Below are 23,231 nucleotides of genomic sequence, written 5' to 3' on the forward strand. Positions count from 1 at the left end.
CACGGCGCTTTAAATCCACCCCGACCGGAACAGAAGCACAAAGGCACACTAACCTCTTACGTTTCCGTGCTCTACATCGTGCAAAGTGTGGTCGTGACTCCTTTGCCCTCGCACTGATGATGGTAATATCTCCCTCCTCGCCGATGATGATGATGATGATGATCGGTGTGAGGGAAGCTCGGATCTTGCTGTGTGTAGGCTGCGATTCCCCTCAAAGTCGCGTTGGCCAAGCACCCGTATCGCCTCTCAGAAGACAGCGCACGACGAAAACACCTAGCCCGGACCGAAAGCACCATCCTTCAGCGGAGACGGCGAGGCTGTCACTGAACCGGGCTGGTAACGACGTCTCGGGAGGGGGGCATAATGCGCTTGCAGGGCTTCCCCCACAGTCACACCAGGGACTCCATGCGCCCGATAATCAGAAGAAGAGGTTCACGACCGGGAGCTGTCCAGGTGCTGAAAACGGGATTCCAGCGGCGACAGATGTGTGACGAGCGGCGCCATCAACGCGGAGGAAACCGGGCTAAATTTACACCAAAAAAACAAACAAACAAACAAAAAAACCCCCAACACGCACTCACACGGTCACATTAATTAAAGAATATATATCGTCTGAGCCGTGAGAGCCTGCAGACGTCCCTCTTTCTGTGCCACCCTGGATGCGTCGACGTAGAAAAACACTCTCGCTTCACTTCACCTCTTGAGCTTCAGAGTTCCTCGCGATAACAACCCACCCGCACGAAAAAAAGAAAAAAGAAAAAAGAAAAATCACTAATACTCTTCCAGGGACTTCAAGTGTTTCTGTGGCGCTCAGTAGTGCGCTGAAACGATGACCGAGTCCGCTGTATTTAACGTATCAGTCTGCAGCATCACTGAGACATAAACGTGCATCTGGGCTGGCATTAAAAAGATGCTGCCATTTCTAATACGGAACCATTTCGAAGGGGTTTATTAGTTGTAACTAATGGCTTTCTTAATGGTTAATAAATAATACAGCAGTGCTTTATAAGTCTGGTAAAAAGGTCATGCAAACAATATAATCTCTACTGGGCTGCCTGTCTACAGAGTATTTATCCTTCCACTACTTCCACCAGAGTTCAGACTTTCAGGCGCAAATAAAAAGGCTCGCTCACCTCTAGATAAACACTGTGCTGCAACTGCCTAGAAAAGCACCTGCAGGTGGACCTTTATTTAAAAGTCTTACGTTTAGCCATTGAAAACCTAACTTATGCCACCAAGGGGAAAACACAGCTTTTTTTATGACAAGGACAATTGATCTTGAAAGACACCTATCGGGATGTTTGCAGAGTGCTTGAGAAGGAGAATGTTGTAATGTATGAAGATAATGTAATAAAGTTATATAAGCATTGCCCCACTTGTGTGTGTGTGTGTGTGTGGACATGCATTACACACGTTGTGGGGACCTAACTCTGTTTATACATTTTCGGGACTTGTCGTTCTTGCGGGGACAAAACACAAGTCCAGGGAACGTAAATCATTAAATCCTAGTGTGAAGACGTGGGTTAAGGTAAGGGATAGGCAAGTAGTTAGGTCTACGTAAGTCTATGTAATGTCCCCAAAAGTGATGAAAATATGACTGTTTGTGTCTCTGTGTACACCTTCTAAGTGTATTTGATGTGTTAAATCTGTTGGCCTATGAGGTGAGGCCTTTCATAGCATGCTATCAAATGATCAGTTACAGTCCTCGGAATGACTTTAGCATCTCCACTAGGTTGCTTTTTTGAGGCCTGTGTAATCAGCAAAAACCCTGGCCCCGACTGCATGATCACTGCTCAGCTCACAACAACAAAATTTCTTAATAATAGCTAAAAATGGCCAGCCAAGAAGTCAACTAACGGTTCTGAGCACACAGCAGTAATTATTTGTCTGAAGGAAGTGGTGTGACGTCTGCTTAAGACTACAGAAAAGTTCCCACGATTCCATTCATGCCTTCTTTGCATACCAGTCATTCAGATGTTTCTTACCAAACCCAGACATGCTGAGCTCACATGAACAACAGGTGATTTCCTCACACATCCTCAGCCTAATCTCATGAAGCAACTAAAGCTCCAAGAACAAAAACAAGATGTCATTTAGCCAGGTCTTCACCTGACAGTCTCACACACAGCTCAAATGAGTCCTGAGAGACTTTCTAGGCCTCTGACAGCTCTGCATTGTATCGCTCACATGCCATTAAATGACACCATTTATAGCGCAAATTACCTACAATCAGTCGGTAGTATCCTGACGTTTAGCCTGCCATTTACAATGTGGACAAACTGCAATCACAACATTTTTTTAGGCCAAGGGAGGAACACGCCCACATGTGCCTTCTCCAACAAAAAGCAGTTCTGAGTTACTTTGAAGCGTCAGTATGACTCACCTTGGGAACCTGCGCTAACGACCAAAAGCTGGGATTTCACGAGCTGGTAAGCACATACTTTTGATTTATTTCAGTCAGGGCGATGATATGTTCCTCTAACAATCAATATAAGTTGACGACACCTTTCAGATTCAAGAAAGTGTTTAGACATGTAAGCTCGTTTCCATTATCGGCATCTGAGGAGTCTGGTTACGCTTTCCTTAGTGGTGAAATGACTTCCTTTTGTGTGCCAAACTGTCGCTTGTGTTCTCAGGAAACGGCAAGAACAGAAAACCCATCCCCAATGATGGCAGGTAATTATTAAAAACCATCAGAAGAAACATGAAAGAATGTTTGAGAGTGACTCTTCGGTCCTGTTAGAGCTATTCTTCCTGAAATGTTGTTGTGTCTGTGTAGATCATGGAGACCTCTGTGGTGGGCAGGAGGTCACCTATTGCATGAATGGTGGGACCTGCTACAAAATTCCTTCCATGAATACACTCTCCTGTGTGTAAGTTAAATACAAAACTTAACTTTCAATCATCTTTAGTGTAAGAATGAGCTTTCTGGAACCTTTATTTAGGAATATCTGTTCATCTCACATCATGGCAATATTGTGGACAGATTTCTCTGTGCTGACAGAATGCCTATATTATTATATCTGACTTCAGGTGCAATGAAAACTACAAAGGCAGCAGGTGTGAGCAGTTCCAGCTCTTCAGCAGTTCTGCCAATGCAGGGGAGGCAGGGTTAATTGCAGCCGTGGTCATTGTTGCCCTCCTCATCTTAGTGATACTGGCAGTTGTTATCTACTACGTACGCAAGTAAGTACATTATGGATTTAGGATTACCAGTGTTCTCAAAGGGGTCTAAAAATAGCAGAGGACGTGGAAGTGTTTTATGCATCACACAGTCTTATTGTGTTTCAGTCTGAATAGATTCTTTTCAAGCTAATAACAATCACTTGTGTCCTCACGCAGGATGTTGAAAGCCAAGCAACAGAGCCAACAGAACAATCAGCAGCAGTACTGGAGAGTAAAACCAAGAGTGTGATCTTCCCTCTTATGTGCATTTGTTTCTCTTTTGGTTGTGTGTTGGATGAGAGCTGAGTGTCACCTGCCTTGTTGAACCTGGTACTGTTTTGGATATGACTGTGAAAGACCAATAGACAGAGGAAAACTGCTGCGCTGACCTTAGCTAAAGCCAAGCTGAGCGAAGGGCTGATAGCTGATTAATCGTCTCATGAGATTTCTGGATTCCATGCAGTTCAACAAAAGGTGTAACTCACTAACACACACAAATACAAAACAAGGTGTGAAACAAGTGTGAGTGGGTGGGAATTGAATCACACCTTGCACAGTAGCCTTTTTAACACAGCTATGAAGTAGGCACTGGTGTTACTCGTGTTAAATCACATTTCAATCTATGTGCTTTGTCTTAAATGTATTTACAAAGCATAGTTGGACTATGTAAAAAAAATCTGTGAAATAATATTCTAAATATTGAACTGAAAATATGGAATTATGATAGAAATCCCTCTGTATAATTAATGAATATGCTCAATATGCTATTAGTAAATATTTTGAAAGTGTGTAAATACATGCAATAATCCCTACTGAATGATTTGACTGTGTGATTACTGCTGACACACACACACACACACACACACACACACACACACACACACACACACACACACACACACACACACACACACACACACACACACACACACACACTTGTATATTTGTGAGGATCCTGATGGACTAGTCATTCCCCAGCCCGACCATCCTAACCTCAAACTTTAGCCTATTCTTAACCTAATCCTAAATCTAATCTTAACCCTACACCAAAATTGTCCCTTAAAGTAGTCAGGACTGGTCAGGACGACCTCACGTTTCATGTCTTCACCCTGCAGTTTTAAAACTTGAAGCTGGCTCTGACAAATCTGGACATGCAGGAAAACACACACCGGCAGCAAACTGAGTGAAACACTGTGTGTGGGAGTCTGTATAATTAGAGCATCCCAAGCCATTCATCCGTCTCCTTAAATCTAAAAACAGCGACACAGGAGATCCCAGGAGTTTCATAATGAGAATGGTGGCATCAAATGTGCTTCAATTCAGCGAGAGAATCCAGACTCGTTGGACTGCACTGCCAACAGTTTGTTAGTCTTTCTTATTTTGACGGACTTCCAGTATTCTCCAACAGCTGCTAGCAACCAACAAGGGAAGAAGAAAAACTTAAATCTGGACTCCTGACAGCTTAGTTACTCACTGAAACTGCTATCATCGATGACAAAACTTTGCAGCATGTGCATTTACGCATTAAAATCTGGAATTGTTCTTGCTTTGTTAATTTCAGAGGCAACGTCAGGATTGTACTCACTGGCTGAAGTCAATTTTGACCCTAGCATTGTATAAAAATGATCACCACAGTCGGCTCAGCGCTGAGTGAACTGTTAAAATGTGACCCTATTGATTATTACTAGGGCGACAGCATTAGCTCAACACACAACAGGGTTTTTCCCAAAGCATTTTGTGCTGCAATGAGGAAATGTCTGTATAGGGTGGGCCCTAAAAGCCACTAGATGTGACGCAGAAACTTACCATGCTGCTTTAAATAGCAACTGACCTCTTTCCATTGTCTATGAAATGTTTTTATTTCTCTCAAATGCAGAAACATATCAATTAAAATGTTCTCGTGTTAGCTTTTAAAAAGGTAGAAAAGCATGAATCTCTGTATTAAGTCAACAAACTGATATCATAAGTCAGTGGCCTTCTTTTTGTGTTAGAAATGCAGTAGTTTGCTTCCACCTAGTGGTAGTACGGCTCCCCTGCCAAGTGTTGCAATGGAACATAAGTAGTTTACTTTGCAAAATCACACTTATTTTTCTATTTTCTAAAACATTCTCTGGACTCATTTAAAATTTGCATCAAAAAATACATAATACCACAAATTCAGATAAGCTCACACATTTCTGTAAACAACTTACTCTTACAGGCTTCTGGCTTTGTCAAACTCATGTGCAATTTTCAGCGCTGTGCTGTTGAGTCCCACAGACTGCATGTTAGTGATGATGGTGACCACCACCCCCTGTGGGAGGAGGGGGGTCTGTCCTTGGCACTGGTCTATCTCCTCGCTGGGTAACACCAGGAGGACACTGCTAGCCCCGACTGCGCCTCCTGTGTGCGACACATAGTGTCTGCGCTTCCTGCAGTGGCCATATTTCTGTAGTTTCTCCACCACCAGCCAGCCTTGTGCATACAGTCCATCCTTATCCCAGCTGGCTTCTGTCCTGTCAACGGGTGCCCACAGCTCTATGGCAGTCTGGGGTTTGAGGAAGCCAGGGAGCAAGCCATCAGTGTCCTTTAGCTGGGCCACCTGGTAGCTGTAAAGCAGAGCGTTCCCGAAAAGCAGCAGGTCACCCACAGTGGAAAGGAAGCCGCCTCCTGCCCACTTATAGGAATTGTCTACGTACGGGCAGTTCACAACACGTCCTTTCTTGTTGAGGTGATAAAATCTGTGGAGGAGTATCAAGGATTAATATGGACTCTGTACAGGATTTTTATCATGTTGTGCACTTGAAAAACCAACCTGAGCAATAATAACAACCTCAAAGAAACACCAGATCCCCAGACTAGTCACAGTAAACTGGACATAACTTGACACTGGTGAGCACAGATTACCTGGAGCGGTGGTAAATAATGGGGTCATTTTCATCAGCCACAGTATTGAGCATTCCCAGCTCATGGAACATCTTCCTCATGACATCCAGGAAATGCTGTCCAGCAGCTCGCTCCACAACAGCACTAAGAAGGGTAAAGGCGTGGGTGGAATACAGAAAAGTGGTGCCTGCATGTAGTAAGAAAAAAAAAAAAAAAAAGCGTACTCATCAAGACATTAACATTGAAACTGTATCATATTTGAATAGGTGAGTGAACAAATACGCGCTTTACCAGGTTTGAAAATGAGTGGGTCGTCCTTGAAGAGGTCCAAGGCCTGAGTGACACTTTCAAAGTTGTCCTTCAAGTAGTATTCCTCGTGCTCAAACTCTTTTTTCTTCTGAGCCTGAGTGGCTTCTTTGTCTTTGGTGTTCAGTTCTCTGGCAGGTTTATCTTTGTTTTCAGATGAGCTCTTTTCATCGCCTTTCCCTTTGACTGGAGGCTTTAAAAGTCGCTTAGCTTTCTCTTTGTCCTCCTTCACTTTCTTTGCATCCTTCTCATAATGACGTATACCGCTTAGGTGGGACAGAATCATACGAGGGGTTATTGTGACCTGAAAGAACAGAATAAATGACGAGCACGTGAGCTGAACACGGAAAGGAGCAGCATGATATTATTACTGATGGTAAGAAAACGGTGACATTTTGTTCAAGTTACTTACATCCTGTCCATCAAATTGTTTCTGGGGAAATTCTGGGACATATTTCTGAACTGGGACATCGAGATCCAGTTTGCCCTCCTCACACAGTCGTGCAGCAGCTGCAGATGTGAGCGGTTTACTGATGCTGGCGATTCGCAACACTGTTTCTGGGCCGCATGGCACACGATTCTCCAAATCAGCGTAACCCAACCCTGAATTACACGAAGAATTTAAATGCATCATATAAGAATATTTATGTGTTCTCAGACGAAAATGTTAAAGATTCCATGCGTGGCATTTTGAAATCACTTACTATGGCACAGGGCACAAACATTTAAGGCCATTTAAGTTGACAACTGGAAGTGGCCTGCTGTGTTCCATGGCAAACAGAGCTCAAGCTTAAAAGCTATTTGTTTGTTAATAATTTACTTGAATCGTACGTTTTTTCTTACTCTTTATACTTTCTCCAAGGTGGTAACCCAGGGCAGAGCCACGGTTAATTGCTTATCTCCGCTCAGCTTTTTGCCAAAAGTGACATGACATCAACAAGAAAGGCAGGTTTCTGTGGCACCAGCCAAAATTGGAAAGGCACAACATTTGCAAACTCGCCAACACTGATATCACACAGCACCAGGCCATCGTTGAATCAACCAAACCGGTGATGCATAGGCCCCACCAGTCCACAATACAAAATATTATGGCAGTCTTAGCATAGTTTTAGTAAAAGTGGCAACTTTAAGAGGGGAAACCGACACAGAGTTAGAAAAATACAAAAAAAAAAATGTATCAGCAGCTATATGAGCAGTAATGTTTGAGCCATTTTACAAGCAAAAAATTAAAATATCTTCCACCTCCAGCTTATCCAGCATTAGGATTTGCTGCCTTTCCACTGTTTAAAATTTGTTTGTTTGTTTAAATGTAATATCTTTGGGTTTAGTACAAAGCAAGTAATGTCAAGACATCCCCTGGGTTCTGGGAAAATCTCTCATGTTTTACAGGCAAACTAGATTAGTTGAAATTATAGGCCAATTACCTAATATTAGGTCATTAGAGCCCTAATTGTACCCTTTATGGCCCATATTTGACAGAGGCAGCATCACAGTCTCTGTATTGGCTTTGATTTAAAATGGTATCACAAATTCAAGCACTGGACCAGCATTAATTCGTGTTGTGGGTCAGTGGTGCACCAGCCCAGCACTGACCCAAGCAGTTAGCACCACAACACACTTACACTGGGCAAACCAGACTACCTACATTGGGTTTATTGTACCTTTTATAAATGTAACACTAAACACTTTTAAAGTGGACTTTGCAGGCACCAACCTTCACACCAGACTTGAACACCATCCACAGAGACCCCAACCACCAGCCCTGGAGCCCCGACTTCAGCCTGAGAAACGACGGACAGACATAAACTATAAAAAATGAAAAGTTTTGGGCAGGGGATATAACGAGAGAGCAAAGGGAGAGTGGCCAACCTTAAAACAAACAGTTCACAGGCCTACCTCTGTGCCTACCTGTATCCGCTCCACAAGGTCCCGGCTAACTTTTATGGCATCGCTGTATCGATCGGTCCTCTGAGCTTCCGTTACTTTATCATCACAGGAACTGTCGGCTGTGTCCGACTGATACTTCAGCCCGACAGCTAAAGCAATCCCCACACCAACCCCACACATCCAAATCGTGGACTTTGAACTGTATCTGTTAAAGGCTGCGTTTGATCCTCCGGCATATCCTCTCTGTTGCTGAATAAAAACAATCCGCTTCTGTGACTGCAGCGGCTGGACTCGCGCTCCGGCTCCTCGCGGTGTCAACAGAGGAGACTCGCGCGCTGCTAACAGGGTACATTTGGCACAAAAACGGTTTGGCAAAAATAACCGTGACATCCCTAAGTTAGATATGTTGCCTCTCCTACCTTTTTCGTGACGATAACTGTGCCTGGTTTGTGAGCTCCAGTTCACAACAACTAGCTTCCTGTTTGCATCGTCGAGCCAGACCAAACAAATCAAACCTCGATCCCCACACAGTCGATCGAGGTAGGATAATCTGTTCTCCTGGTGACAAGATCTTGCTTTTTATAGTTGACTTTATGCTCCCATAATATATGGTGTTGATAAGAAGAGCACCGTGCAGAGACTGCGTATAATTACACAGATAATGCTGTTGTGTGTGTCAACTTTTGGTAGTTGTAGACATATGTTTATTGGCACAATACCCTCAAGTCTGGCAGTGAGACTTACGGTAATGACTGAATAAAGCAGGGAACAGCATGACTGATGAAATGGTTAATCCTACCAAAAGCTGATTATACATCAGAGTCGTTTTGGCTGGTGAAGGAGTCTGTCCACTTCGAGCCAGGCCTGATTAATCTGCTAGGACAGCAAGAAGTGCTGTTTGACCCCCCACCTGCCACCTTCTGTGCTTTATACATTTACCCAAACACTTCCAAAATCCCACAAAGTACAGAGCACACATACTACACAAGGCGCCAGGTTCTCTTTGACAATTTCATCAACTTTATTCAGGAAAATGCAGCAAATAAGCACAATTATAACCAAAATAAAAATAAAACTGGATTTTAAAACAGGGCTCTACAAGACGGGGACACATGATATGGTAATACTGCAGGACCAACCAGGCTGATATTCCACCTCACAAATTTGATGTAACTACTTGAAATGCGGTCAAAGTGTCCCCAGGATTTATTATTATTTTTATTATATATTCAGTATTCAGTATATTCAGTAAGGTCTGAAGTAAGTGAATGGATTGATTTTTATTAATACATTTGTGTCTTGTTCTGGGACATCTCACTGACTAATTCTCAGGATGCCAAATTATCCATTAACCATAATACATGAACAGTCTTTACCTCAGAACCATATCTCTCTCTCTCTCTACCTCTCTGTCTCTCTCTCTCACTCACACACACACACCCTTATCTCATCACTGGTGCAATAAAGGACTCTCACAGAGGTCATGCTAACTACTACTGCTGTCAACATGTGAAGGTCATTTTCTGTCAAATTCCAAGCCCACATAAACTACTTAATAATACTGTATATGGTGGCTACTAAGTGAAATAAGATAGCATGAAAACTATATGGACCATTGTAAAGTAATAGTTTACAAAAATGTCATAAACTAGATAATTGGAGATTAAATAACCTACCCAACAATATACTGACAAGTGAAGTCCAGGCACACCAACACCTCTTAAAGCTTAATGCAACATTATACCATGGTCTGGGTGAATACTCGATTCTGATTGGCTGCAGGGTGTCCGTTAAAAAGTGTTATAGGACACCTGTAAAAGAAGTTCCAGTCAAATAGCCTAATTGTTCTAAATTATTGCTCTGGCTCAAACGCTAGTTGGTAACCGTGGCAACAGAAACATACAACATATGTTAACATGGACATAATTCAGGCACCTTAATTCAGGAGTAGGCTTCCACCTTGATACATAAACTTAAACAGAATACAAGATGCACTGCTACTTTTACTCTACTAAAGACATCTAGAAAGTTTTCCACCATTGCTACATGGTTTGAATACTCTGAAACTGAACTGTTACGGTCCAGCAGTGCTAAGTGAGCTCCAGTGAACCAAAGAAGCACATGACAATGTTTTTCCCGCAGCTGGAAGTCAAAGTGAGGGTCAAGCAAAAACTGAGCCAGGAGTAATGCAATAAGGCTGCAAAATGAACAGATCTCTATTTGTCCAAACTTTTAACACATTCTACATGTCTGCCGGGAACATCAGTCTATTAAATGCGTTTTATTTTCCTTTGCATTGCATCAGGTTTAATTCAATCATCCCACAACCTACTGAGACTTTGATTTGGACAAAAAAAGCTATGCATGGACCACAAACAAAGTTAGAAAACTTTCAAAACGTGCTTTTATTTATATTCATATTTTGTACATTACAAATATGATAAACACTTGAAACATCTACATGAATACAAAGCTAAAACAATGCACAACCAGATGCCTGATATCATACTTTATAGACAAGATGAACAAATTTTGAACCATGGTTTTAAAGAAAACTAAGAATATACTGTAATGCATTAGCATTTTTGGTCATTGCTTAACAAAACAGTAGCACCAGTATACATACTGACAGGCAAAGCCAGTGTATACTTACACTTGCGAGGAACTTTTCTGTTTTTTTAAACACAGTTTGTCTTACAGACTGCAAAATGTGCATAATGTTGAGGTTTAACTAAGTGCAAAATTTCTCCACTTTGTCCTTTGGTGTGTGCATAATCGAGGTGGAATGGAACGTACCAGATCAGCTTTACTGCAGATGTAGAAAGCAATCTTTGTAACCAATGGCACATGTCATTTCACTACATGACTTGTCAAAAAACAAAACAAACAAAACAAAAACCTTTCTCAAAGATAGCAAAATGCTGCCAATATCTCAAGATAAAAACCGGCTTGCGAAAAGAATCTTGTTTCTCAGTTTGCGCTTCATCAAAGGGAATGGTTAAGCTTCGCTTCCTCTTAGCTTTGCTCCTTGGTCGAGTTCCGCTGAAAGCAGGACGGTGCAATAGGAAAAGCAACTGGCTGTTTGATCTCCACCACGGGCACGAGAAGAGGGGTTTATGGAAAGCAAGGTGCAAGTACAAAAAGCCAAAACCACAGTGCGTGTGGGGTCAGACCGTGCTTTCACAAATTATTCAGTTCCATTAGAGTCTGGTCCAGCATCTGGTGCATATCGAGGTTCTCTTCTTTAGCATGTGACAGTTTCTCTGTTAGAACATCAAATGGAGAAGTTTTAATCTCACACAAGCAAGCATAAGTGAGTCAGCTGGTGAGCTTGCATTAATAATCAAGCTGGCTACATCATTCAGGTCAGTTATTCAATCTGAGTGCTTTTAAACTCGACCTACACTTCACTGAAAGAAAACAAGAGAAGCACATTGAGTAAACAAACTCAAATTATGATGTGCAAGCAACCATGCAAACAGGTTACAGTTTACAATAAGTTCTTATTAATGCACATAAACACAACAACAATGCATAAAAAAGTCATTATTGTATAATGTTATAATGCTAGACTAGAAAATGACTCATTATTTGAGATAATCCCTGATTTTCACCATATTTCAACTACATTTTCACAAACAGCAACACACAGTTCAAGCAGTGCAGGCATCGTACGTGGACAAGTCAAACGAAACAGCTTTGGACACTGGACCAGATTGTCATACACACATTTTTTTAAAAAAAGAGAAACCAACGCATAAAAACATTCACACAATTTAGTCCTCATTCAAGGCCACGCGGAGTTCATTAGTGAGAAGGCGGTTTTTCTCAAGTTGCTGGTAGAGGCGATCTTTGCAGTCAGAGAGCAAGTTGAAAAACAGAGAGAGGACAGGAAATCAGAGGAAAATAGGAAAAGAGGAAGTGCAATGCCTGTTCATACCTACCTTATCTACAGTGGATCATCTGAGACTTTTATAAATCTTTGTAAAACACACTGAACATATCTGAATAGTCTTTCAATGACATGATCACACAGTGTTTTGTTGTTGCTTTTATGTTGTTTAAGCCACCTGCTCTTTAGATTTTTGCCTGCAATGGGTAAAGCAAGGCAGGGCAGCATGTGAGTGAGAACGGAAGATGAGCTGATTTAACCAGAAAGGTTTAAAAAAACATGGCAGTGAGCTTAACCTTAAAATAAAATTGGATAGTGTGGCAAGAAAATGAACAATGAATACTATACCTGCCACTTTGGTCATAACAGTCTCTATCAAGTATATCTTATCAAATCCAGTTGTTCGATATCAGAACTGGATAAACCGTGACTGAGAATCAGCAATTCTGTAGCCTCAGTTTGTTCTGGCATTTCAAAGAGTTTAAGGATGTGGCTCAACTATTGCGCTATAGTTCAAATATGAAGTCTCGAAACGCACAACACTAGAAAACTGCTCACTTCTGCTTATCTGTATCTGAATTTATGGGAGGGACTTTAATAAAAACACTCAGAATATGTGATTGTATATTTATTCAAATATATGACAGGATACTGTGTATCATACAAAGGCCATGTGTCGTAATCACCGATAGCAGTTTCTTCCAATTCTTCCATCAACCAGATGAGGCTCAACAAATCTTACATACTGTTCTATATTCAACCATTACACCCCATAACTCTACTTTCCTGCAATCTTCCTAATAATTACAATCCAACAATAATTCCCTCTAAATCTCGAATATTCCCAGTCAAATCTGTCCCTCCTGTCACAGACCTACATTTTGGAAAGTGCTTGCATGCATCAGTCTCAAAAACTAAGAGAGAAGACAGCTTGGCTCAGCTTTCAGTCTTCAGTACCTGCAGTTATTCTAGGTTTCTGTGCTTTCAGCACGACTGTGATATTCCTAATATCTCAGCTTCACAGGACAATATTTGAAGAAAATAAAAAGAACATTGAAATCTATAAAACTCCACCAAGGACAGCAGGATGAAGCTCAACTGATGGTTTGTGGAGATGAAGAAACAAAATCATAAACATAACTTAAAATCAAGGCTTCCTGGTTTTATTAGAGCCACGTGGAAATAAATAGAAATGAAAAAGAAAAAGAAAGGACAGAGTAAAGAAATACAGCTTACATAGAAGGAAGGGTGTTTATTTCTTACACAGTGCAGAAAGATTCTAGGATTCTGTACAAGAGATGGGATGCAGATAACGTGAGGATGAAAACATGAGAGGGGGAGGAAAGCAAAGACAGAGAGGGAAGGGACAATGGAGAGAAGGCTGCAGAGAGCAGACAGACGCCGCTCAGCCGGCAGGAGACGTCTTTCATGAGGTGTAAAAAATTTATCTGTGTGGGAGAGAAGAAGTAAAGTGAACCAGGGGGGTCGCTGTGGGACCGAGGGAAAATTTTGCACCACAGTACACCAGAACCACACAAGACACGGCAAAGCACTACAAAACCACAATGCACAATAGAAATGCATTGCGAGGGCCAGCACGCTGACAAACACAGAGTGCAAGTCGGACCAGTTCCTCCCTCTGATTACCAGACTTTTCGACTTAAACGCCAGGGGCAGCGCTGGACCAGACAGAGGGTGGTGCGCCTCGTCGGTCTCCCACCGAAGGGCCAAACGGTGAGGGACGACAGCAATTTAGCACAACTGGGGGCTCAACCGCAGCGATGCTAAAGTGTGACAGTTAACCTTCAACAAACACACAGGGGGCCTTTCTTCTCGACAGAAGTAGACCACGTTAGTAGAAAAGAGGAAACACTCATACCCTTGAGTTACACAGAGTGAATCAGACTCACTGAAATGCTTCCATAATACAGTCCACAACATTTCAATGGACATCTTGCATGCGTGGCTCAGGATGTCAAGATATCGCACGAAAATACCTAGAATGTTTTTAAATTATAGAACTACAAAATTTGCATAGATCGTAAAAAAAAGTCACCACTGATTCCTTTTTTACAAACACAATTCAGAAATGAATCAGTTAAGAGACTCATGCTGAGATTTGTTCATGCATTAGTTCAGCCCTGTTTACAGTAATCTCAACACCAATGATACAAAGTTATCATTAAGTACCATCATAACCACAGTAAGGCAGAAGTGTGAGAGGAATCCACTTAGAGGGGGGTAAAATTATTGCAAGTGGGCTTCAGTTACACAGACATGGAATACTACAATGTCTGTTTTAACACATTAAGACTATAAAAACATGGCTGCATAACCGTTTTAAATGTAGGATCAGACACAAGAGTTGGATGCACGAGTTATGACTGGTACAAAGAAGTGTAAGGGAGACGACAGAGGTGAGGCAGTTGGTGTGCAGAGAAGAAAGGGGGGAACAAGCAGGCGCAGCAAAGTTGAAAATTACATGGAAGTCATGTCGTTGAGGGCGTGGTCCAGCTCCTCGCTGATGGCCTTGTACTTCAGTTTCTGGGCATACAACTCATCTATTGGTGGGCCGGGGGTTCAGGGGTAGGAGGTGCAGTGAAAGGGAGCAGAGGTGAAGGAGCGCGTGACAGGGAGGTGAAGGGTGAAGCATCCGGATCATGACAGACAGGAGAAGGTGAGAGAAAAAATTGAAAACAGGGGGGGGAAAAAAGAGGAAAACAAAGTTACACCAGAAAATGATAGAAAGGGCAACAAAAGTGGGAAAATTCATGAGGAAATGACGCACGTATTCACTGCCATACGACTCCCAGCCCTCGCTTTCACTGCTTGAACACTAAGTCAACATTTAGGCCTGATATCTCTGATAAACATCAAAGCCATTCTGTCCCACCTTGAACTCAAAGACAAATCAACTACGCTGAATAGAGAACGGACAAGGGTCACCACAACAAAAGTATGACGCTGAGTGAAGAAGATGAGATTAAGAGGGAAACAGGAACAGAGTTCAAGAGCGAAGCGAAGAATGGGCTGAAGAGCTGAGCACTCATCCAAATACCATCGCTGACACAATAACCATCATAAAGTAAAAAAATCATACCTTCCAAGTCATCAATGGTCTTCTCAAGCTTGGCTACTGATCTCTCAGCGAACTCAGCACGAGTCTCAGCCTGTGTTACAGAGGCAGATTTATGACTTAGTCCATGTGATACAGCACCCGTGACATGTGTTAATCATCCTGGACTCGGCCCGCAGGTCCAGATAAGGCCTCCTGAAACTTTACCTCCTTCAGCTTGTCGGTGAGGACCTTGATCTCCTCCTCGTACTTGTCCTCCTTCTGTGAGTACTGTGGGTCGAAAACAATGACAGGTGTCAAGCTGCTGGAGGGCACGGAGTCAAATTCTGAATGTGTATTGTAATACATGTATGCAGATAAATATTATGAGGTAAAACTGAAGCGATCTGGCTTCTCAGGCTCTTCTGCTCCCCTTCCAACCCAGTCTAACGAGGAGCTGAGGGGTCTGACAGCATGCACTCGGCCGGAGGGGGGCACTTACCTTCTCAGCCTGGGCCTCCAGTGACTTCAGGTTGTTGGTCACAGTTTTCAACTCTTCCTCAAGCTCAGAGCATTTGCTGGGGTTTTAGACAAGGGGATAAAGGTCCAGAGGAGAAAGAAGAGGGGATGGGGTGGAAGAAAAGGAGGGAAGCGAGGGTGGACAGAACCAGAGGTGGACACAAAACAGGTAGAAGGGAAGTAAAAAAGATAAATAAGAACTACAGGGAATAAAACGAGGAGGGACCCTCAAGTACCTTAAAAGTGCCTTAACAGAGCAGGAATGTGAGAACAGCCACGTGACTCAAACAGAGAGTAGTGGGTTACAGTGAGATCAATAATTTGGCAAATGGCATTTCTGCATCCAAATGTCATGCTTCTCTTCAAGGTGAGGCGTTATTCTTGCACAGTCTCTGCCGTGTTAGAGGTGTGAAAGAGCAGAATATGCCCAGAGCATCAAAGGGGAAAAGAACAAGCACAGCGAGCAAGGCAGAGACTCGTCAGCGTGCGTGAGAAGAGCCACTCGTCACAGATGTGTGTGTTAGTTTTTGTTTGTAGTACCTTTATGACCGTGGCGTTTAGAGATTTCATGCTTTGCTCCAAAACCCTGAGCTCATCCTCCGCTCTCCGAGATTGTCTGTTAGTGGGTGCGGCGTACGTGCGCAAGCCATTCAAACCATGGAGAGCATGCAAATGATCGGCACAGACAACAAGAGCACAGGACACACTGTTTAAACAGAGACACGTCTAAATACTGTGTGTATTAGTTGCTCAAAGCTCGAAAATGCATGTGGAAGTGCAGACGTAGTGCGCGTGAGGGCTGAAAGATCTTACCCTTCTGACAGCTCAGCGCGCTCCTCTGTACGCTCCAGGTCGCCCTCAATGATGACCAGCTTACGGGCCACCTGAAGGTGCAGCACAGCAAAGTGTCACAACGCAACAGGTATGACATGGCTGCGACACAGTTAGGATGTGGTTTAACGTGAAATTGTACCACTCTAATATGATTAAACTGCACTTGGTGATACTTACTTTAACTCACCTTATTTAGCCTTTATAAGCATGATATAAACATTTAACAAACGGCCATAATGTAGTTGTAAGCAGATATAAGCAGATTTGTAACTTATATGTATATATATGTATTATTATCATCAGCTATGGAAAAAGTAACAAGACCCTTTATTTTAAGTAAAAGTACTGAAGCATTTCAGTAAAATACTTCATTACAAGATAAAAGTCCTGCATTGAAAATGTTACTTGAGTAAAAGTGTGTATGTATAATCAGTGCTTAAAGTATCAAAAGTAAAGTACTCAGTAGTTTCTAAGTTGATTTTCTGCCTAATTGATTAATCAACTAGTTGTTTCAGCTAATTGTTTTCAAATATTTGTAGTGAAGTAAAAAGTTTAATATTTCCCTCTAAAATGTGGAGGTATGGATATACTCAAGAAAAGTACAAATTCATATTAAGGGAAAGTGCTTGAGTGAATGTATTAGGTGACATTCCACCACTAATTGCTACTGTGTTTTACTGTATTGTCATTCATTATCTGTTTATGCAGCAGCCCCCACTTAAATGTTTATATAATGCTTATAAAGTAAGATAAGGTTATCTTACACTTTTTACAAAAATGCATCAGCAAATGAAAAATCAAAAGAGTTGCCATAACGAGGCATATACGGGCAAAAATGCTCCCTAATTGTCCCTTTAAGCATAAATAAGCAACCAAATAACTACATCATGGATTCCACCTGTTATCAATGGCAGTAACAATGAGCTGCTACATGTTTGGTCTTGCATAATAGTTTTGGGGCGGCTGCCGGTGGCTGAAAAACTCGCCTCCTCATATTTGCGGTCAGCCTCCTCAGCGATGTGCTTGGCCTCTTTCAGCTGGATCTCCTGCAGCTCCATCTTCTCCTCGTCTTTCATGGCCCTGTTCTCAATGACCTTCATGCCTCTGTGTGAGGGAACAAACAGGCAGAGGATGTTAGGGATCTGGATCTGACAGACAGCCTGCAGCCTCCCCGGTGGTGGCTGGTAAATCTTTAATACACCCCTGTAAGGCTTATAGTTTTCTGATGTGAAGAGGGAGAAAGTACAGAATTTGAGATGTTGGGAAATGACACAGCTTGTGTGACATCCAGCTCTGCAGCACAGAGGCTCTGCTTGCACCCGACACTAAGGGATGGAAGCACATCCCTGCAGCACAGATCAGAGGTCTGCACCCACCTCTCACTCTCATCAGCAGCCTTCTCAGCCTCCTCCAGCTTGGTCAGGGCAGTAGCCAGACGCTCCTGAGCACGATCCAACTCCTCCTCAACCAGCTGGATACGTCTGTTAAGGGAAGCGACATCTCCCTCAGCCTAGGGAGAGAAGAGGAGCACGTCAGGACAACTTTAAGTACAACCTGGAAATCACACACCTGCACGCATCACATCTGCCCAAAGAATGTACAATGGAGGGGTTTTGTGTGTGTGTGTGTGTGTGTGTAAAAGATGGATGAGTGTAATCTTGGTTGTTCAAAAGTGTTTTTGTGTGCCACCTGTTTGGAAAAGCCCTCCCGGGAGGCTTGCTTGTGCAGCTCATTGACTATGTATAATGATAACAATGTCCCAAGCTGACACATTGTTGAATACCCTGCCTCATTACCAGGCCCCAGAGAGGATATTAACAAGGCTCAAGTCAAAGGCCGTGAGACTATTATACTGTGACTGGCTGCTCACATGGTACGAGCAAAGCCACAGAGGGGACTCCCTGGACGGTTTGCAACTGTCAGAGACATTTAAGTGCAACTTAACTGGGCAGGTTTGCAACATACTGGTTAAAGGACCTGTTTGCACAGGGCTTTTTGATGATTTTTCACACCTGTAGCTATTTCTGCTTTCTGATAATTGTTCGGCAGGTGTGAGATTTGCATTGTCATGAAAACAGGCGAGTGTGACCAACTCCCTTGCAGTCCGTGTGCAAGTGGGCACTGCTGGACCAAAGTGCATCTGAAGCTGTGAAGCAACAAGGAAGGAAGTTAGTAATGATCTATAAACTGAAGCAATCTTTCCGACTCTATTTAAAAGACCTCACGGTTCATTAAAGTCAGACTGAGAAAGACTCAGACTGCTGTAAGACTCTGCAGAGAGGTTTGTTTCCCCTCTAGATGACTGCTGCTGTGTTCACTCAGAGGGAAATCACTCTTTGTGGCTGTGAAAACCTGTTGTCCTTATATGGGCAAGTGAAAGACCATAAGCTCACAGTGCACAGTGGCACCTTAAAAACACAGTTTACTTGTAACTTCCTGGTTGCTGAAATTAACTGAACCAAATGTTGCATGCCTGCACACTAGAATAAACCGAACTTCCTGGAAAGCGGGTTGACCGTTGCAGCAAAGTGCATCAGAGGGGATGCAGCCGAAATAAAGCCCGAGGATGAGGCGACACGCTGATTCCATGTGCACACGGTTGTTCAACTGCTATGGCATCAGCGGCCTAACGTTAACAGTTATAAGCGCTTAGCCAGGAGCGGCATGCTCCCAACCCCTCGGCACGGCGCTCTGTGGCGGCACTGCGTGGAGCAACGTAAAAGATCAGCTCGCAGCACTGCGGAGCATCGTGAGAAATTCCGCTTTCTCGCTTTGCGTCAAGCTGCAGAACTAAGGAAAGGCTCCCAGAGGAGGGTGCGTAATTTCTCCTGTGCGTCGGGACGCGCGGTAAACATGCTTACTTGTTCCCTGGCTTTCCTCTCCGCAAGCAACTCCTTCTGTAATCTCTCGACTCTCTCTTCTGCACCGTCTGCCTGCTCTTGCAAGAATTTGATCTTTCGTTTGACGGCCTCCAGCGATGTACCTCCGGCCATCGTTTACTGTACAGCTATATATATTTATATATATTAAAAAATAAAAAATAAAATGAAGGCTACACAATGAGCGGCGGCACAATTTCCGAGGATTTGTCAAGCAGCGAGATGACGTCCTTGATTGCGCTGAAAGCTGCGTGAAGACAAGCTGGACGGCGCGCAAGCTTTCTGGAGACGCACTCCGCAGTGCCTGTCTGCTATTCGTCCAGGAAGTACCGCTGATGATTTCAAAATAGGCCCATAATGTAAGTATTCTGCAGGGCTGTGCAAACTTGCGCTCTGGAAATCTGCTGCAATGGTCAACAAAATAATAAAATGCGAAATTGAATTGGCACAAATAAACAATGCCTTTTTAATGGCAAAAGCAGAGTTACTAAACACACTGTTATAATCACGTTTGTGGTGAACTAACGGAGCTACAGCGCCCTCTGCGGGTGAATTGTGTGCAGTACACGTGGCAGTAAAACGCTTGGAGACTACAGGCCATTCAATATGCCTTCACTGAATACAGTAATTACAGGCTGCGTTGTAGATTTTGCAAATATCGCAGAAAAGCCCTCCAAGAATATGAAAGGGAAAAACAAGACCATAAAACGCTAAGTAGTAGTTAAATTCCGTTCAGGACTGCAGCCATACTTAAATGTTCCAATGGGAATATTTCAAAAAGCTACAGCAGCATTTAAGTCTATAGTGAATAAAATACAGCATCACTATGACTTAACCCTCTGGGGGAATCCAATTAAAGGAGCATTACAACAGGTTTTCCTGGACACAAGTGTTGAGCCATGTTATGCATTGATTCAAAAAAAGATGACAGTCACTCTAATTCAATCAATAACGGGATTATTTGTCATGAAAAAAAAGTTTATGATGGCCTAAAGTGTTTGAAGCGACATTTAAATGCCTAAATTTAAATTCTTCACATAGTTTTCCTGCCATATTTATTAAAAATTGGGGACCTAGGCACAATGAGCAACAAAACCGTTTATAGGTTCATTTATTTAATTTGTCTGTAGATAAGATAAGGGTTTTTATTTTTGCTGTTTTTTTTTAATCAGTGCCCTGCCTGGGCCGTTTTGATAGGGAAACTGTGTTTTTTCCTGTGGTAAGCAAAGAGCGCAGCCCGCAGATGTGAGCTCTATCCTGACCATATAAAGCAGTGGGCTATATTTATCCGGCCGCTTGCTCTCTGCGCTCTCTGGAAGAGTGCGCATTACGCTACACTGAATGGACTGAACACACCCTAACCCCAAAAAACACACAATTATTAGACAATATACGATATTCATGTTATGACGTGGCCTATGGATGAATTTAAGAATTTATTTATTTAAAATAAACAGTGTTTGTGTCAGTTAAACAGCCAGTGTGACTTTCTTTGGGCAGACTTGTGCTGATTGTGCATGTGATCATTGACGAAACATGAAGCGACAGTTCAACAATGATTGAACTTTGGAGCAAGAAGTCTAGTAGTTGGACTTTGATGGTCAATTAAAGTTAGAAGATACGGTTTCCCACAGAGGGGAAACTCTAGCTCTCTGTGGTGTTGAACTGCCGCACTCACAGTGATGAGAGGATGAAGATGTGAGGAAGCGTGGTGCAGGAATGGGTGCCATCGCGGTTCCCTCCCTTACTTACATCAGTGGCTTTCTTCTCAGCCAGCTCAAGTTTCTCCTGGGCGTCTTTAAGAGCCTCGGAGTACTTGTCCAGCTCATCCTCAGTTCCCTTCAGCTTCTTCTGCAGAGCTACCAAATCGTCCTCAAGCTGAGGGAGGGGGGCGTTTCAGTGCGCGGACAGTTTCAGAGGTGACCAGCGAGGAGTTGCGTGAGCGCGCACAGGCGCGAGAGCGCGTACAGAGAGAGAGAGAGACACGGGACAGGAGAGGACAGGACAGGACAGGGGACAGAGAAGGGAGAAAAGTTAGGGGGGCTCATGCACGTCAGGGTCAGATACCTTGGTGGCGGCCTCCTCAGCGGTCAGCAGCTTTTCCTCAGCAGTCTGGAACTCCTCAAACACTTTATCTCTTTCGTCCTCAGTAACACGCAATTTCTTTTCCAACTCTCTTATCTCGTCGTCTAACTACACACGCATATAGGAGACATTATAAAGTTAAACAGAATATGAAATAAACATGCACTTATTCAGTCTACTACTAAACAGTATTTCTGTCTAATTCACATTTCCATTACTAGCAACATTTTTTAGGTTATATTTACATCACCAATAGGCAAAACAGCTGAGAGGAGGATTTGTAATATCCAAAGGAGAAAAAAAAACAAGAAGGATGGTTTATTCTTAATTTAATCCTTATTTGGGATTATCCACGAAAGTAATTAATCCGTATTTAGGAGGCGGTCCATTTAAAGGGCAGCAGCTTTATAAAGCTGCCGGTGTTCCTGCTCTTTTCTAGGGCTCTCTGGGCTTTTTCCGCCAAAGAAAAAAGAAAAAAGAAAAAAAGAAAAAATCAGCCGACCTGTTTGCTTCTGTCCTCTGCTGCTTTCTTGTCTGACTCGGCCTGCTCAGCTCTGTCCAAGGCATTCTCCTTGTCGAGCTTGAGCATCTGCATCTTCTTCTTGATGGCATCCATGGCTGCTTACTGCTGTGCGGCTGCACCGACAAAACGTCCGAAAGAAAATTAAGGAGAGGAGAGGGGCTGGGGCGTCTGTGCCTAACTGAACGCTAAGCTGGAGTGCAGGCTCTGCCTCGCTGTGCCCTGTCAAATATGTACTTTGGAGGTGGGGGGGTTGACTGGATTCCTTTGGACATCCAATACTTTTTTGGAGGAGGCGTGCGCGGGTGCCCGGGCGTTCTTTAAGGATCTGCTCGGCGATTCGTTGCTCCCAAACATTTGACTTTTGATACGCCTTTATATGGGGTGTGATGGACAAGCGGGCAGCTCCCAGGGAAGGGCTCCCTGATGGTAACGTAACAGAAGCCATTTAATGCACAGAGGAGATGCAGCTAGTGGCAGATCCTTACATCTCTGAATGTGCACTTTGTTTAAAGCACATTTAAAAGCAGCGTGTGTCTCTCTGTGCCGAGTCTTTTGAGTTTCCAGTCTTGCTGAAATTTGGGTCATGTGTGCTTTTTATGTGAATTACTTGCTCTGATTTGCCAATGCCAGTTTCCTCCTGTTCAGCTGACCCTGTGGCAGGCTGGGAGTGGACCACAGGCAGCTGCAATAACAGTTTGACCAGGCTTTTGTCAACTTGCAGCAACTACTGTGTGTGTGTGTGTGTGTGTGTGTGTGTGTGTGTGTGTGTGTGTGTGTGTGTGTGGTTGGGTGGGCAGGCGAGCGTCAGTTCCTCTGGGGTCTGGACTGAGTAGCTCAAGGCAAGTGGGCTGTCTGAGAAGAGATGCTTTCGGTAAGGCTAGCAAGCCCAAGAGGCATTGTTCACAGTCTGGGGGGCTCAAGACCGGGAAGTGTTTACCTGATAATGTATCGGATATCCCCCCTGTAAACTGTTGATGTGTCATTTTGACCGTGACAACGCAGCAGCCAGCAGCGGCCAGGCAGGATGGGTTTTATACCTCAATTACAGCGGCTCAGCAGCTGATTGACTTGGCAGTTCAGGAACCTTATCTGTTTCACAAACTGCTATAGTAGAATGTTATATATTATGTGCAGCATGTGTATTAATACCTTTAAATCTGAAGGGGTAAGAATGGGTTACATTATATTCTATAGAATTCTATTATATTGTTTTATTACAAT

General features: G+C 43.2%; 3 protein-coding genes across 17 annotated transcripts; 1 reads left to right on the plus strand and 2 right to left on the minus strand.

Moving 5' to 3' along the window:
• The first annotated feature begins 2,349 nt into the window (after positions 1-2,349).
• Positions 2,350-3,977, plus strand: LOC121608418 (pro-neuregulin-4, membrane-bound isoform-like). Its single transcript, XM_041939683.1, has 5 exons — positions 2,350-2,429; positions 2,637-2,676; positions 2,780-2,873; positions 3,034-3,186; positions 3,343-3,977. Exons 2-5 carry the CDS (start codon positions 2,667-2,669, stop codon positions 3,413-3,415), a joined length of 330 nt encoding a protein of 109 aa, XP_041795617.1. The 5' UTR covers positions 2,350-2,429; positions 2,637-2,666; the 3' UTR covers positions 3,416-3,977.
• Positions 3,978-5,013: 1,036 nt separating this feature from the next.
• Positions 5,014-8,698, minus strand: lactb (lactamase, beta). 2 transcript variants are annotated; one of them, XM_041939457.1, is made up of 6 exons: positions 8,245-8,698; positions 8,051-8,117; positions 6,749-6,939; positions 6,322-6,640; positions 6,052-6,217; positions 5,014-5,885 (listed from the first exon to the last, which is right to left on the minus strand). In XM_041939457.1, exons 1-6 carry the CDS (start codon positions 8,611-8,613, stop codon positions 5,360-5,362), a joined length of 1,638 nt encoding a protein of 545 aa, XP_041795391.1. In that variant the 5' UTR covers positions 8,614-8,698; the 3' UTR covers positions 5,014-5,359. The 2 variants fall into 2 exon arrangements, with proteins under 2 accessions (XP_041795391.1, XP_041795390.1); XM_041939456.1 differs by having other exon boundaries at positions 8,233-8,698.
• Positions 8,699-10,610: 1,912 nt separating this feature from the next.
• Positions 10,611-22,276, minus strand: tpm1 (tropomyosin 1 (alpha)). 14 transcript variants are annotated; one of them, XM_041938761.1, is made up of 10 exons: positions 21,990-22,247; positions 21,470-21,595; positions 21,155-21,280; positions 17,900-18,033; positions 17,510-17,627; positions 16,503-16,573; positions 15,673-15,748; positions 15,399-15,461; positions 15,216-15,285; positions 10,611-11,486 (listed from the first exon to the last, which is right to left on the minus strand). In XM_041938761.1, exons 1-10 carry the CDS (start codon positions 22,101-22,103, stop codon positions 11,404-11,406), a joined length of 981 nt encoding a protein of 326 aa, XP_041794695.1. In that variant the 5' UTR covers positions 22,104-22,247; the 3' UTR covers positions 10,611-11,403. The 14 variants fall into 14 exon arrangements, with proteins under 14 accessions (XP_041794695.1, XP_041794688.1, XP_041794687.1 ...); XM_041938756.1 differs by lacking the exons at positions 10,611-11,486; positions 21,155-21,280 and adding exons at positions 13,353-13,563; positions 14,598-14,676 and having other exon boundaries at positions 21,990-22,245; XM_041938754.1 differs by lacking the exons at positions 15,673-15,748; positions 21,470-21,595 and adding an exon at positions 16,230-16,305 and having other exon boundaries at positions 21,990-22,257.
• Positions 22,277-23,231: the final 955 nt, after the last annotated feature.

The sequence above is a fragment of the Chelmon rostratus genome, chromosome 6 (assembly GCF_017976325.1).
Source record: "Chelmon rostratus isolate fCheRos1 chromosome 6, fCheRos1.pri, whole genome shotgun sequence".
Lineage (NCBI taxonomy): Eukaryota > Metazoa > Chordata > Actinopteri > Chaetodontiformes > Chaetodontidae > Chelmon > Chelmon rostratus.